The 15,859-nt window shown below is 39.4% G+C and overlaps 1 protein-coding gene across 1 annotated transcript in view; it reads right to left on the bottom strand.

Annotated features, from left to right (window-relative positions):
* ARNTL (aryl hydrocarbon receptor nuclear translocator like) overlaps nt 1-15,859 on the bottom strand; it is a 72,656-nt gene that overhangs the window by 46,726 nt on the left and 10,071 nt on the right. The window contains 1 exon segment of the mRNA XM_042447105.1: nt 274-348. Coding sequence (XP_042303039.1) covers nt 274-292 — 19 coding nt within the window. The 5' untranslated portion in view covers nt 293-348.

The following is a 15,859-nucleotide window of genomic DNA, read 5'->3' as shown; positions in this document are numbered from 1 at the left end:
ATCCCTAAATCATCAGGCATCTTGAAGGCACATACAATGGAAAAGGTGCTCCTTCAAGCATCAAAGTCCCAAGCAATTTAGAATTTTGAATGTTATCACTATCATCTTGAACTCAGACTAGAAGCAAATGAACAGCCAAAAGACTGTTGTTATCTGTTGTCTATATGATACTCTAGTCAACAATTCATAAAAATACACATTTATTATACGCAGGTATTGCTGTCTTTGATCTATAATTGGGATTTAAGGGTAATCTTATAACCAGGTACATACCAGAAATACAGGTGCACATTCTCACAAACGTGTGCACTCCCCATTTGTTTTATGTTGTCAGAGTTCACTTGTTTTCTGTAAAAACAGTAATACTGTAATCACTTTACAGAATCTACAACATTACCATTGCTTTAAAAATATACTGTACATCATTTGTAACCTCTGTTGTAATGATTTTTAACTGACAGGACAACAGCTACTTTTCTTTTCTTTTTACACTGTAAATGAGAGAGGACAGTAGCAATGGATTTTTCTTGTTTCTCCAGGCACTGCACAAAAATAACAGCTACACTACCCTGTTGTAACATACTCTGAACACCCACAGACACACACAGACTGAAGTTCTTCCTATTGTGACCCCAAGCTCGTTGCCAAGATACTTCAAGGACTTATTTGAAAGACTGCCATCTAGGCCACTTCCTGATTAGAGTCCTGGGAGAAAGAGAACCAAGCCAACTCATGTTGACATTGTATCATATTATGCTGCTGCCGCAACTCTCCCTTTGATGTTTCATATTAAACATCATCTTGTTTCCTTTGAGAAATAGTGTAAAAATAAGAGGACTGACATATGCGTGCATGTACACAGCCTGCATTTTGATTTGGGGTTGCTTCTTTTGGATTGCTTGTTGTCACATGATTCACTTAATCATGCAGCAAATCAGATCACGAGTGCACAAACACCTCGGTGAGCAAATCAAGGTCAGAGAGAGAGAAGGGGGGAAAGTAGGTCAACTCTAAATGTCTGCTGAGGCACCCATCGGAGAGGCAAGACCTCAACATGCAATGCACGGCCAGCTCCCAACGCTGCCTACAGGAAAATTCAGTGTCACCGTAAAACAATGCTGAATCACAAGCTCACCACAACATGAAGGCATTCTTTTTCAATTACCAAGTCTGTGGCAAGTTTTTTCACATAGTGATGAGAGTCATACTTCTTTTGTTCTACAGTCCGAAATGAAAAGGGATAGCCACAAGGATGTACTGTGGAGTTCTGCTTTCTAACAAATATATTTTAATGTCTCTTAAGAACAGAAAATGATTAAGAAACAAGATCCCTGCTAAAGAAGGCTGAGGTCTCGTCTGGTCTATTATGTTGTTCCTAGAGTGGGCAACCCCAAACCGTGAGGAAATGAAAAAGTAGGGCTTGAAGGCAATAGACCCCTCCTGTTATTGTTCCCTAGCAACTAATATTAGAGACATATTGCCGGTAAATATAAAGTTTCGATACAGACACTACACACGCAAACCTTTTTTTAAATGTTGGAAACACCCCACCGCTACCAAACAAACAAACATACAATAGAAGGAAGAGAAAGAAACTGGAGAAAGATCAATGACTGGACAAGTGAAAGAGTTTAGAGAAGGAAGCAGGGAGCCAGAAAGAATAATGAGTCCATGACAGCTGTGTGGATTCTTCCATTATGTCTATTAAACATTTTTCCATGTAAGTAGTCTACAATAGTTTAGCGTCTATAAAAGTAATTATTATGGAAATTTGTTCATATTTGTACATAAGGAGAGGCAAGTATGTATTCAGCAAATTACTTTTTCATAGATGGCAAATGGAGACAGCTCAGTGCATCAATTATATTTAATAGCTGTGTTTCCTTCTATGGTAATACTAATGTTCTTGTCGGTAAGCAATGAAGTGCGCCTCAAGAAGGTAACATTGCCATCATGGAGATTTCAAACACTGGAGACAAATCCCAGTATCATGTAAAAATTGCAGGGAAAGTGGTATTATGTACCATGGCAAGGGGGTTGGACTGGATGGCCCTTGTGGTCTCTTCCAATTCTTTGATTCTATGTATATGTTGCTGTAGACTTCCAGTTATTGAGATTGGTTAAGCACAACTAGGATATACAGAAGAAACTGAGTAAAACTTTGCCATACATGCAGTTAATGCGGATCATTCTCATACCTTTTGATCCATTCTATGTGAGATTCAATAAATTCCAGAATATTTTTTGTTGCGTGTGTTGTAGTTCAACATCTAATGATGGTTAAAAAAAGTTCCAATAACACCATGAAACTGATATTTGCTTTTCTTCCTGCTGTGTTCTACATTTGTTTGTATTGGGTTTATTAGTGCACATTATTTCCTCATAGTACAGCAAGGGTTGGCAGACTCTGGAACCCAGAGGGCTAAACAAGCTGATTTTTGTCTCCTCTAGAATGTCAGATGGTCACACACAAAAATCTGTCGTGGGCACCATGTTTGTGACCATAAGTGGCATCTCATCACATCATTCCTGGTTTCCTTTTATGGTATTTGTGGGGAGGCCTGCTGTTTCAGGGTGGGAACCCTATCCCTCAACAGCACATTTACATGTAATTAAAGGATTCTTCCACTGAAAAATTGAAATTGCCACCACCCTCCACATGGTTTCATGCAATCTGTGGACTACACAATTCCCACATCTGCATTATAGAATGAATGAGGCTATATTCAATCTTAGGGAGGGTGGCGGATTACAACCAGGTAGTGTGTATTCCAAATTTGAGCACAAGCAGACATTTACAGCTGAACATACTATGTGCAAGCTAGAAAAAGAACAAAACAAAACAAACAAAAGGGAGGGGGGAGCTGCTGTACTTCAGTCATTCCAAACTCGAGGTCCTCAGATACTTGTCATCTATAACTCCCTTCATTTCTGAGCACTGCCATGTTTGGTGTGGATAATAGGAACTGTCATCTAACAATATGTGGGGTCTGAAAATTGGGATATGTTTCCTAGTTCTTGAAGACTGTTTATCAAGGCCCATTAGTTAGCTTAAAGCATAATTTCTTCTAGAGCCTCACCATTTTCATGTGAAGAACTTATCTCTTTTTTGTAGGACTAGACTGAGATATAGGATAGACCCACTAGGCAAGTCACAAGCTCTTAGTCCCAGGGGAAAGCAATGGCAAACCTCCTCTGAACAAATCTTACTAGGAAAATCCCATGATAGGTTTGCCTTGGGGTTGTCACAACTCAGGAACAACTTGAAAACACACAACAACAACAACAACAATCAGTACAGCACAGTGGCGTGCACATCCTTCCCTCCTCACACATGCCAACATATAAAAGGATTCAAAACTATGAACACTAAGATTGCTCAACCCAGAGCAGTTTCCATAAATTGATCATCATTAGCAATGAAAAGTCTCTACAATACATTCTGAGATAATGCAGGTTAAAATTGCTTTTCTCTATAGGTAGCTAAAATTTGCTTATCAAAAAGTGGGCTAAATTGGGGGAATGGGGGGCAGGGGGTTAGTTTAGTTTAGCTTGGGGTTAAGTTTTAGAGTGGAGTGGGCTATGGTTTTAAGTATATGTAATTGATTATTGTTTTGGATTGTATGTTTGTTTTAAAATTAATTTAATTTAAAAAAACTAAGTAAATTCTTGCATCTGAACTCTAAATGAAATAATGCATTAATGTTTCTTAAAAACAAATAATTTTAATTATGAGTGAGAATCCACCAATTACATAAACTAGATATGGATTTTGTCTTGCTGATCCCGATTCAGAAATGTACGATTAACGATTCACATATTTCTGTTTTAGCTGAGATGTTGCTGCTAGCACTTTGCTCATCTTAAACTTGACTAGGTGCATTAAACCTTTTGGCATACCACAGTTTAGGAAAGGTATGAACAATTCCAAAAGGATGCCTGTATGAAAGCTTTACAAGAAAAATCTCATATGATTATAACTACCATAAGATAAAATATTAAGCAGCTGTCATACAATTAGATAAAGCTAACTTAAGTCGAGTTGAATGATTAGCAATTATCTGCTTTCATCCTACTTTAATGGTGCAAGAGTGGAGTAGAAGCTGGTGTTGATTTGCAATCACAGCAGACTAAGCAAACATTTTCTCAGTGATGGCAGGGGTGACAACTGTCAGGGGTCACATCAGGGGACACCCCCCATGTGTCCTCAGAGGGCTGCTCCACCACAACCTCTCCTGCACAAAGCTATTTAAAAATTGCCCACAAAAGTCCTCAAATGGGCATGGAAACATTTTCACCCAATTTTGGCCTTCTCTGGACCATTTTAGGGCCAGGATTTTTTTTAACATGACCCAGATGTCAACATCTAAGTCACTTCATTGGGGGCGGGGGGTGTTGAACCTTCTGTGTCTAAAATGACCCAGGGTGAGGCAAACAATATGGCAAAATTGCCTCGTACCCCTAGATGACATTTATGGGCTAAATCTTTTGCCCCCCCCCCCCCCAGATCTTGGAGCCCCAGAAGCCATAAAAACAGTCCTGGGAGTCTCATTTGCCCCATGGGCCACATTTTCCCCATCCCAATGTAAAATCTGCAGTCAACAGTGAAAAACTGGTGAAGAGGGGCCCAAACATATCTCCAAATGCAAGGATGTACACCTGCTGTACGCCACCAAAAGAAAGACCCTCTTGTATATCCTTACCAACTCTCTCCCAGAAAGTGGTAGAAAAAACAAAGACTCTCATTTGATGATCTCTGTGGTCAATAATTGTCAATAAATCAATGTTTTCCACAAAGGAAATATACTTTTCTGTGCTGAAAATAGTATGTGTGCACAGAATTATTTTCTGAACAGAAAAATAAGTTTCGTTTCCCCAAACAAAGATAAGTACATATATCCAAAGCTCTGCAGAATGGCACATCAGTGGCTTGGAACAAAGAAAGAACCCTCCCCAGTTTCTTTCTGTAAAGGTTTCTTGTTTGAGAAAACTCCTGAGAGGATTTTTGCAAGTAACTCCAACAGTGGATGACTATGATTGTGGTACAGGGTGAATGCTAGGCAAAATTACAGTTTGATTGTTCCACCAAGAACACTAACATTCGTCTTCTCACCATTGTTGAGCTCACTTAAATTGAAGTACAGTATTCCCATATTTGTTCTCAAGTTCTTCCTTAAATTGTCTAGCTATGATGTGACAGTCATAAAATGAATAAAGGACTGAGATCTGAGACTAATGGGGCAACAAAACAATTAAATCTAAAAGCTATCAACACTTCTGTTCTGCCTTGCAAAATTTATTGAAGAGAATTCTTTCAGTTGACATCCTAATTTACAATATGGCTATGTCTCCCCCTCAGCTATAGAAATTATCTATATGTTGTTTGCCAGTTCTGTACATCTGTTTTTTGTTATTTCTAAATGTGAAATAGTAATTATCAGGCTTCTGAGTGCCTGAAATACATTAGTTCTGCATTAACAACATTTTTCTTCTAGGTAGCATTTATCAATGTGGTTTGATGTTTGAAGTCAAAAATACTGTATAAAATCTGTTCTGAAGATATTCCATTAATAGGTTTTTCCAAAAGTGTGAGGAATGACAACAAAAATATCTGTGTATACTTGTTGAACTAATAGTATTTCTAATCTAGATCAGTTCACAAAACCTAATAGTTCAAAAAGGAGAAAACTTCCTGCTGGATCCCAGGGCCAGCTGAACTACATCCAAAGATATGGACTGGCAAAAGGAATCTGAGAACCCCGACCAATAATCTTTTTTTGTAAGCTTAGGGGTCTTATTAGGTTTTGAAATGCAGTATCATTTCTTACCCTGCTTTTTCTTTCATGGCCTTTTACAGTTTCCATCTCTCTCTTCTGTTTCCGTATTCGCACTGTATCCCATGGTTTTGATTCAGGTTATTCAATGCTCCCCAAGCAGGAACAAATCCCATTAATCTTAAAGCAGCTTTCTCCTTTGTTTCAAAGAGATATCACCTTGAGTTTGGTGTTGTGAAGCCATAGGTATCAGGAGGAGGAGGAGGAGAAGAGTAAAAGGATGGAGGTAAAAGTGAAATGGGGGGGAGGACACTCATTTAGCTGGTGTTCTACTTGCTTGCTTTTTCCCTCATGACGTGCCGAATACTGATTTTCCTTGTTCTTCTGCTAATATGTCTCTTTATTATTCCTTTTTAAGACTTCCATTTCCCCCACTGGATGGGTCTTTACCGACTGTTCTTCTCTTATCTGTGACCGGGATTCTGAAAAATCAAATTGTCTTATGAAACTACCCTCAGTGGTATTAAATACAACTTTCTCCTTCTTGTTTAATGTTAAAATTAAAGTGAGGAGCCACCCTGAAGCCTTGCAGCTATGGGTAAAAGGGAGTGGACTCCGCCCCTTCGACCCCCTCAGCTTCGTTTTGCTGTGCCTTCTCTTTCCCTAATCGTCTTCTCCAAATTCTTATGCGAATTGCTGGAATATGGGTTCCTTTGGGTGCTTCAGTGTCTCCCATATCAGAGAGGCAAATTCCCCATTTGTTTTTCTTGGAAAAAAGGTTTGATCTCCCGAAAATCCTGGACTTGTCTTCGCCATCTCAACGAAACACATCCTCTCAGGCTGACACTCAGCACAAGAAGTCCCTTCAACTGTCTCTGCGGAAGTCTTGCCCCTGGAAGTCCCACCTCCTGGCACTTGGTGACACCTAATGCAGCAACATAGAGTTTGGGCACTCTAAAAAGTCTCTAAAAGGTTCACCATCACTGGCCTATGAGAAGCAACTTAGGGAGCTGAATATGCTTAGCTTGGGGAACCGAAGGATTAGAGGTGAAATGATAACCATGTTTAAATACCTGAGAGGATGTCACATGGAAGAAGAAGCAAGCTTGTTTTCTGCTGCTCCAGAGACTAGGACACAGAGCAATGGATTCAAGCTATAGGAAAAGATTCCACCTAAACATTATGAAGAATTTCCAGTGGTGAAAGCTGTTCAACTGCAGAATATATTGCCTCGAGTGTGGTGGTGTCTCCTTCTTTGAGTTTTTTTTTTAAAGCAGAGGCTGGATGGCCATCTGTAGGTAATGCTTGTGTATTCCTGCATGGGAGGCAGCTGGACTGAATGACCCTTGTGGACTCTTCCAATTCTATGACTCTATGAAATAATTCCATATCAGTGAATTAAAGTGTTTTGAAAGTCTATTAGAAGTCTTTAATCATTTTCTTACTCCTTTAAGGATAATTCTTTGCAGGATCATTTCTTTCAGTTACAATACAACACAGAACCATCAAAGCAAGGGCCCAAACAGACATCTGAAAAAAGCCTGCTTCCGGGAGTCATCAGAATTTACACGCAGCACACTGCAATGACGCCCAGAGGCTGTTCAGAAGCTAGGTGGCCACCCAAACATGGGCAGATTCAAGATGTTTCAGTGATGTCAGTAAGGCCTTTGACAAGGTTTCCCATGATATTCTTGCAAACAAGCTTGTAAAATGTGGGCTAGACAAAGTAACTGTTAAATGGATCTGTAATTGGTTGACCGGCCGAACCCAAAGAGTGCTCAACAATGGCTCCCTTTACTCCTGGAGAGAAGTGACCAGTGGGGTCCCACAGGGCTCTGTCCTGGGCCCAGTGTTATTCAACATCTTTATCAATGACCTGGATGACAGAATTGGGAGCATACTTATCAAATTAGCAGATGACACCAAATTAGGAGGAATAGTTAATACTCCAGAGGACAGGGAGCCCTGGGGAGGACTCTTTCTCCTTCCGCGAAAGAACATAAGAGTCCCTTAGCCAAAGGGGGCGACCGCAGTTTCACTTTTAACATCTAGTGAAATGATGGAAAGCTTCTCTCAGCAATGGACTACTTTCTTCTAATTCTGTTTGGACTTCTCTCTGCCTTCGCTGGAAGTGTAGCAACAGCAATGTACTTTGATATTCACAGATGGTCTTACACTGAAAGATTTATTTACAGAAGGCAAGAAGAAACAATTCACAGATGTTTTCATTCATTTAGTCACGCACCTATGATGCCAAGGGCAGACGCCAGTGATCATCATTCACAAAGAAGATTCTATAGCTACAACCCTCTTTCCAATTCTCTGACTCAGTATTAGACTGGCTGGCATTTCTGAACCATTTCAACACCTTTAATGATGAGAACAAAGGAAAAGCAAAGAATCAGACCTTTGATTTAGAGTAACTGGATTAGGATCGATAATTCCACCTCAGTCATTGGTAGAATAATAATAAGAGACAGCTAGAATTGTTACTTTATGAACTTCTGTCTTTGGGCATCCTTTTGACGATATTCAGATTAAACACCAAGTTGGCAATATTGAAAGTTTCAGAAGATACTAACATTTGCTTGTCATTCTCCGATTGTAATTGCAATGGAGCCAATGGCTGCACAGAAGTCTGTGAGGGCTGGGTCTGCAATTTCTAGCATCTGGGCAAGACTAGGCGCTTGCCATCTCATCTCTCCACTTCCAAACAACGAAAGACTGTGCACCTCCTTTGAACGCAACCAACGAACTTCCTCAGAGCCCTTCTACAAAGCTATAAAAGCATTTTGGTGTCAGCTAATGAGTTCCAAGCTTTTGCATGACATACTTGCTAGGAGAAGGAGGGAAAAACTGACTCCAAATATTGTTGCACTGTGGCTTCCATGATCCTTCGCTAGTAGCTATACTGGCAAGAATCAGTAGGAGTTGAAATCCAAAAACACATGGAGTCACACACACCTAACTCTTGCTCTGAGCACAAATATCCATCTTCCTCATCAAGTGAGCTAACATCCAATAAGAAGTCAAAGGAGTACAGCTTTAAGGTCCTCACATAATTTGCTTGATTCTGGCCCCTTTCGTATTTACTTCAAAGCTTCCGTAAAAATGAAGGGAAGGAAAAATTCTTATGTATGTTCCATTCTTGTTGTTGTTTTGATTTTAACTATTGCAAATTAAATTCAATTGAAAACAATAAAAAATATCGTGCTTCAGCAGAGCTGAGCCAGCAGTTTACAAGCTTTAGTTACTGTGGAAATAAACTGTACATCAGCAGCAAATATGCAAAACAGCTTCAGATTTCTGTTGCATGTGTGTTAAAAGAATGGGGATACTGCACAGCTTGAGGTATCGTTGAACTTCCAAGTCCTAACAGTTCTTGCTTTTGGCTATGCTGGCTCACGCTGATGAGAGTTGCAGTCATACAGCTAGGAGGACACACATTGCCCACTCTTGAAGTACTATGTGTTTGGACTAACTGGATTAACAAGTGAGTCAAGCTTCTTCTTTCTATGTTTGTTGAATTTCCAAACTGAGCCCATGCCTCTCTACCTTACTAAGGAGTTGTCCATGTTACAGATGTGATGGAAGAGAAGAAATCCATATATTCATCTGTGTGCATAATAAAAAAAAAACACATATGTTTGGCAGACATACAGGAGATATAGAAAGACTGAAGCAGTCACCACAGATCCCCAAACAAAAGATCGGACTGACAGATCATGATGGGGAATCTGACCTTGGAGTAGTTTCATGATCCCAGGCCAATACTAGATGGGATCCAAAAACATAAGGCATAAGAAGAGGCTCATATTTCTCTTCCAATCCTGCTCCTTCAAGAATAGGGGGATTTGGTGACTCAGGTAGGAAATCATGGAATATCCAGTAGAGGCACCTTATTAAAGGATTAATTTCTGCAATTTCACACTATGCTCCACTCTATCTTACTAACTTATTCTGTCCTATTAACAGCAAATTCTAACAATATTATTTTTTTATTGTTGTGTGCCTTCAAGTTGTTTCCAACTTATGGTGACTCTGAGAAAAGCCTATCAGGTGGTTTTCTTGCCAATATTTGTTCAGAGAGGGTTTGCCTTTGTCTTCTTCTGAGACTGAGACAGTGTGATTTCCCTAAGGTCATCCAGCAGGTTTCCATAGCCACCCAGGGATCTGAACACTGGTCTCCAGAGTACTAGTCCAGCCCTCAAATCACTACACAAAACTAGCCCTTATTATTTACATATTCATTTTAAAACTGATTCTAATAGTTGACCCTGTGTAACCACAGATATTTTTAACCATGAATTCAAATTTCCACAGCTTGAAAACGGAATACTTGGATATACATTGCTACAGAAATTACTAAGGTAATTCAAATATAAGTGTTCAGCAGGATCAGTTTATGAAGTGTATCCTTAGCAGCATTGTCAATTTCCAGAGAATTCCCTGTAATCCGGGGAATTTAATTAATTTCTTTCCAGGGATTTTGACTGAATATTCCAGTAAATATTGAGGAAATCTGGGGATTTGGGTAAAACATTCCAGGGAATATCTTCAAGGCTTGTTGGCAGCACTGATCCTTAGACTACTGTCAGTCAGCTGCAGTCACACAGACTGCACATCACAACACAAAATCATCAAGGGGTTCCATTCACACAGGCTGTGGAACCTATGAAGGGAATTATTTCTCATTCAAAAAGAAAGGTACATGACAGCTTATATGTAAACAGTTCCCTGAGAATTTTGCCACTTGCAAACCCTTCCTAAACATAATAGGATTATTTTAATAAAAACAAGTGTCAGACATGTCAGCTCTACTATTCTGTGCCCTCTGGCACAAAATGTGAAGATTAGAATCTAAGACATCATTATGGCCTAAATTCAATTGTTCATTCCACCTAGAATAGACCCAATGATTTAGATGCTTAATCTTAATCTCCTTGATTAATAGGTCTACTCTGGCTGGAACAAGTGACTTTATTTGGGTCTACTCATTGTTTATTTTTATATCTGAATCTAGACAAATTGTGGTTAGTTTTAACAATGGTTAATGAAACAAGATAACTTCAAACTGTGATTTATGAAAGTGATTTGATGACTTAACCCATAGCTTAGTGAATGAAACATCACTTATCCAGGTCCATTACTGAGAAGCAATTCCCAATTATTTCAGTGGAGGCTTATTTCATTATATGCAAATTAGATTGAAATTCTCCTGTGCATTTTTTAAAAATGAAAACATGCCTCAATGTGCTGTAATCTCTAGTGAGGAAGAATAAAGGGGTGGGATATGTACAGTAAATCTTTTTCCCACCAGCTGCCTGGCGAAAGCAACGGGCCAGGTTACCAGAGACAGAGTCAAGGTGTTTCCAAAGGCAACAGCAGGTAGATCTCGTTTTATGGCTCATGCTTGCAGCCATGGCTGTGAATGTGGTGGGACTGAGAAAAGGGCTCCTCCTGGGGATCGAAAGGTCGGGGCAGGCTCATACATGGAGACAGGATCTGTCAGACAGCCTGGACCTAAGCTTTATAAGGTTTTATTAGTCATAACCAGCACGTTGAATTGTACCTGGAAACAAACTGACAGTCAACAGAGCTGTTGGAGTAGGTGAGTTCTATCTTTGTAACCAGCCCATTAATTCTGACTGTAGCTCTTTGTACTGGATGGAGTTTACAAAACACTATTCAAAAGCAGCCCCATGTACAAATTTCATATTTCAGTCCAGGGAGGCTGAAATAAATTCACCTTTATCGAGCAAAAGCTTGTCTACAGTTTGGAAGAAGCCTAACAGAGCTACCAATTTTACACAACAACCCCAGAATTTGCCATTCCTCAGAGTTTCTATTTAACCTTCCTAAATGGAATAGTAATATATTATCAATGTAACAAAAAGTAAAGTAGATTAAAACTCTTTTCACACCTACACTTGTTTTCAGTTCTCCCAACCCACCCATCCACCCCTAACTATTTAAAATACAGACTAGCAAGCTAGTCTTATGCAGATTTACTCAGAAGTAAAGCTGTCACAATATAATTCATGGCAGCATTTTCTCTCAACTATTACAACCTTCTCTCACAACCCTATCAGGCTTTCTTAGTGCACTACAACTGCTGATCAGCATAAGACAAAAGTCTCATGCAATGTATGTTGCTAGACCTAATGACTTCTCATTTTGGTCTCCCTCAAGTCAACAAGAAATAAAAACATCAACACGGGTACATTCATTCTTACATTACTGTCTGCTGTACCTCTATGTAAATAACAGGCAAAGTAAACCAGGTTTAGGGCACGGTGAGTCCCACTGGAGTACCCAAGCCCTGAAACAGGCCACTAATTTTGCTGCTCCTCTGAGCAAGTGCAGGATCGCACATTGAATAAAATGAAGAATTTCTCTTCAAGGCTGTTTCACCACTGAACTTGACAGTACAATAAAACAAACCGAGTGTTTCTTTCTTTCCTACCTGTGGAACTTCAGAAGGACTCTTTGCAAGGATCAGCACAATGCTGAAAGTAGCAGTAACCTAGCAATCTCCTCCACTCAAGCCCCAACTCACTGCTGGCCTTCTGAATCCCTGAATGATCAATTACAGTACTGCACAAGAATCCATGGGCCAGACCTGCCAATCTTTCCTCCCCACTCCTGTTGTTCCTTTCTCTCCATGGCCTTTTCACAACAGGAAAGCTTTTCCCATGGAGACAATCCTGCACACGGGGAAAGGAAGGGGGTTAGTCTGTGTGTCTGTATGTTTTCGTAGAGAAGAATTTGCTGTGATAGGTTCGCTTTAGGGTCACCCTAAGTAGTAGGAAACCAACACCAACACCCCAATTTGTTTGGCAAGTTCTACTACAAAGACAAGAGAGAGGTACAGACTGGGGAAGATGTTTTCAGAGACTGGGTATATGTAATGAGGGGGTGCAGGACTGGGCTCGGCATATTGGGGGATTTGCTAAGTTTATTTGGAACCCATCACCACCATCTGACATCAATCAAATTCACAGTCCCTGGAAAAAGGGGAGGGAGAATTGAAGCAAAGCTACACACTCCTATACAATGCGACCCTGAGTACAGAGTGCCGTATACATGCTTGCATGTTTATATTAATGTGTCTTCATTTCTTCTCATTCTAATGAAGCACAAATAAAACAGTTAATAATATTTATGCTGCCATTGTAAACACACATTAAAAAGTCAGTTCCACTGAAACCAGTAACTGTTATCTTCAAAAATGTTTCCACAAAACTTCACTGGGGTAGATCCTATTGAAATCATAGAATATTTTTCTCAATGAACATACACGGGATTAGACATCATTGTGTTTAAAATGAGGCAGTGAATAAACATCAACAAACTGTGAATGAAGGTACAAGACCTTTTGATGCCATTCACTGGCAATACTGTTTGCTTTAGGAGCAGCCCACTGGCATCATTCCTACTAGAAATTAACCCAGCATACTACATTGTGGCATCAAACCAACATCACAAGCTGTTCCAGCTCTTGCAGCTGACTTAGAAACACTGTGGCTGTTAAGACTCTTAATACCAAGCTTCTCAAATAGCTGGAGACTGAAAAGGTTATGAAGTCTGTATACGCCAGCTAATCGTCATTGCAGTTGTGTGTGAAAAATATGACCTGGAAGTAGTTTGCTGCTGTTTTTTGAAAACTGACCTTTATGGAATCAGACATACACATATAAAAGTGGGAGAGAGAATTAAAGAAGGGGAATTTACCAACAATTCTACAGCCTTTTGATTCCAATGATAAAGAACTGCCAAGAGCTTCACAGTGTTATGGAGGTTCAAAGCCAGTTTTAGGAACTATGTGTTATCCAAGCCAATGCAGAAGAGATGATGATTTTCTTCAGATTGACATCAAAGGCCAGAAACATTTTTCTTCTACCCCTAGGTATCCCAGTATCAAGTTATTCAGTTTCAGTTCGTTATTACAGTCCCGAGTCCCTGTAACATGAAGTTATTGTGCCATAATAATCATATTATGTTTTAACTTGTGTTTGGTTTTAGTCTATTTAAACTATTTTAAAAATTATTTTAATATATCAGTACAGATTTCAGTTATATACCACTCTGAGTTCTTTTGGTATAGAGTGGAATAAAAATATTTAACAAACAAACAAATATTTTGTGCACTGCATCAGGGACCTTGGTGGGTCAACAGGCATTAAATAAATAAATACATATATCAAGTGCCTCCTTTTTCTAAATATAAACTGATTAACTATCACCATGCTCTAATGAGAAGAGTATCTACACTGAAAATGATCATTCCTACTCTTCCTTCCTCCACTTACCTATAAACACATTAGAAGACTACACAAGAGATGTAATGAGCATTCACTGGACACAGGAAACTGTCTTATATCAAGTTAGACCTTAGGCAATCTGCTTCCATTTATCTACTCTGCCTAAAATGTCTTTAAGAACTTGGGCCCTGGTCTTTTCCAGTCCGACAGCCAAAACTCCATGTCAGAAACTGAACTTGTTAGGACATGCAATGCTTGTGTTCATTCTGTGCTATAGACTCTATGTACAGGTCTATGTACATTTAACAACATAATGGTAAATAGATAATTCAGCCCCCCAAGAACTGTGGCTAAAGCCAGCTCACAAATAGGATGACACACACTTGTTCAGTCAATGCACCTCAACGCACCTTTTCACTACAAACAACTGACTCCACCACTCAAATCATTCCTTTACTACAGAAGCAATTCTGCTTAAAGGTAAGGTCGTCACCATACCAAACAGAATTACCATGTGCCAGAACTCTGCCTTTCTCAAGAAGGTCATCCACAATACACTAATATGTTACTACCACAGGGTCCTGCAGTTAAGAAATTTCAATGAGACTGAGACAAAATACAAGAGCCTGAAGGTAGTCAGTGTCAACTGGCACTTTAAGGTTGTAGGAGAGAAAACACAGCTGAAATTCATAACAATAAAAACAATTATCTTCATGCATTCTGTACATAAAATGGAGAGAAATATCATTAGTAACATGACCAGGTTAAATGTGTACCCACACACAATCTATGTCAGGGAATGGGAGAAACTGTTGTGTTTTGCTATTTACTTTAGTAGGAGATAAGCGTTTCTTATCATTGTATAGGCTGGGAAATCATTTAATTTTTTTACATGAGCCCATTTATACATCTCATTTGTTATATTCACATCCATGATCTATGCTGGATGCTGCTTTAAAATGTTCCCTGGGAAATTCTTAACTTTGTATGCAATAGAAGAGTTTTATTAGTTGGTAGGACTTCCTTTCCCACTCTCTCTACACAACAGCTCAAGACAGTGGTTGTAAGCAGACTATGACACAAGATGTACAGTATTTTCAATCAGCATGGAAAGGGATCTTGCAGCATCTCAAAGGGGCTGCAAGGTCCCTTTGCATACCGATTTTCCAGACTACCAAGGCTATGTCTTTGATTTCAGTGTGCATATATGTCTAAAAGTTACAATTACATGTATATAAGACTTCAGACTTAATGTTTATTACAATACATGCTAAAATACATCTAGGGGTAGCCGTGTTGGCCATATAGCAAATCCAATAACATCCAATCAATGATACCTTTATTGGACCAATCAAAATGCACAAGTACATGTTGCAAGCTTTCGAAGTCACACTGCCTTCTTCATCAGGCAAACAGGAGAAAAAATTGGATGTTAGTCATAGGCCTGCATTTTCTGTTTCTGGTCTCAGTTCAGATGGTATAGAGGGCTGTTTGCAGGCTGGCACCTCCCCTATCATCTGAACTAAGACCAGAAACAGAAAATGCAGGCCTAACATCTTCAGGTTTTTTTCCTGTTTGGCTGATAAAGAAGCCAGTGTGACTCTGAAAGTTTGCAACATGCAATTGTTTGTTTTGGTTGGTCCAATAAAGATATCATTGTTTGAATGTTATTGTACATGGTAAAATGTTTAACTAAAAGTATGAGCATGTAGAGAGCTCTTGTAGCACCTTTGAGAGTAACTGAAAGAAAGAAGTTAGTAGCATGAGCTTTCGTAGACTTCAGTCTACTTCCACAGATGCATCTGAAGTGGAAGCCAGGGA

The sequence above is a fragment of the Sceloporus undulatus genome, chromosome 1, assembly GCF_019175285.1.
Source record: "Sceloporus undulatus isolate JIND9_A2432 ecotype Alabama chromosome 1, SceUnd_v1.1, whole genome shotgun sequence".
NCBI classification, from domain to species: Eukaryota; Metazoa; Chordata; class Lepidosauria; order Squamata; family Phrynosomatidae; genus Sceloporus; species Sceloporus undulatus.
The sequence above is the reverse complement of the archived record's forward strand: the minus strand, read 5'-3'. Positions and strand labels throughout refer to the sequence as shown.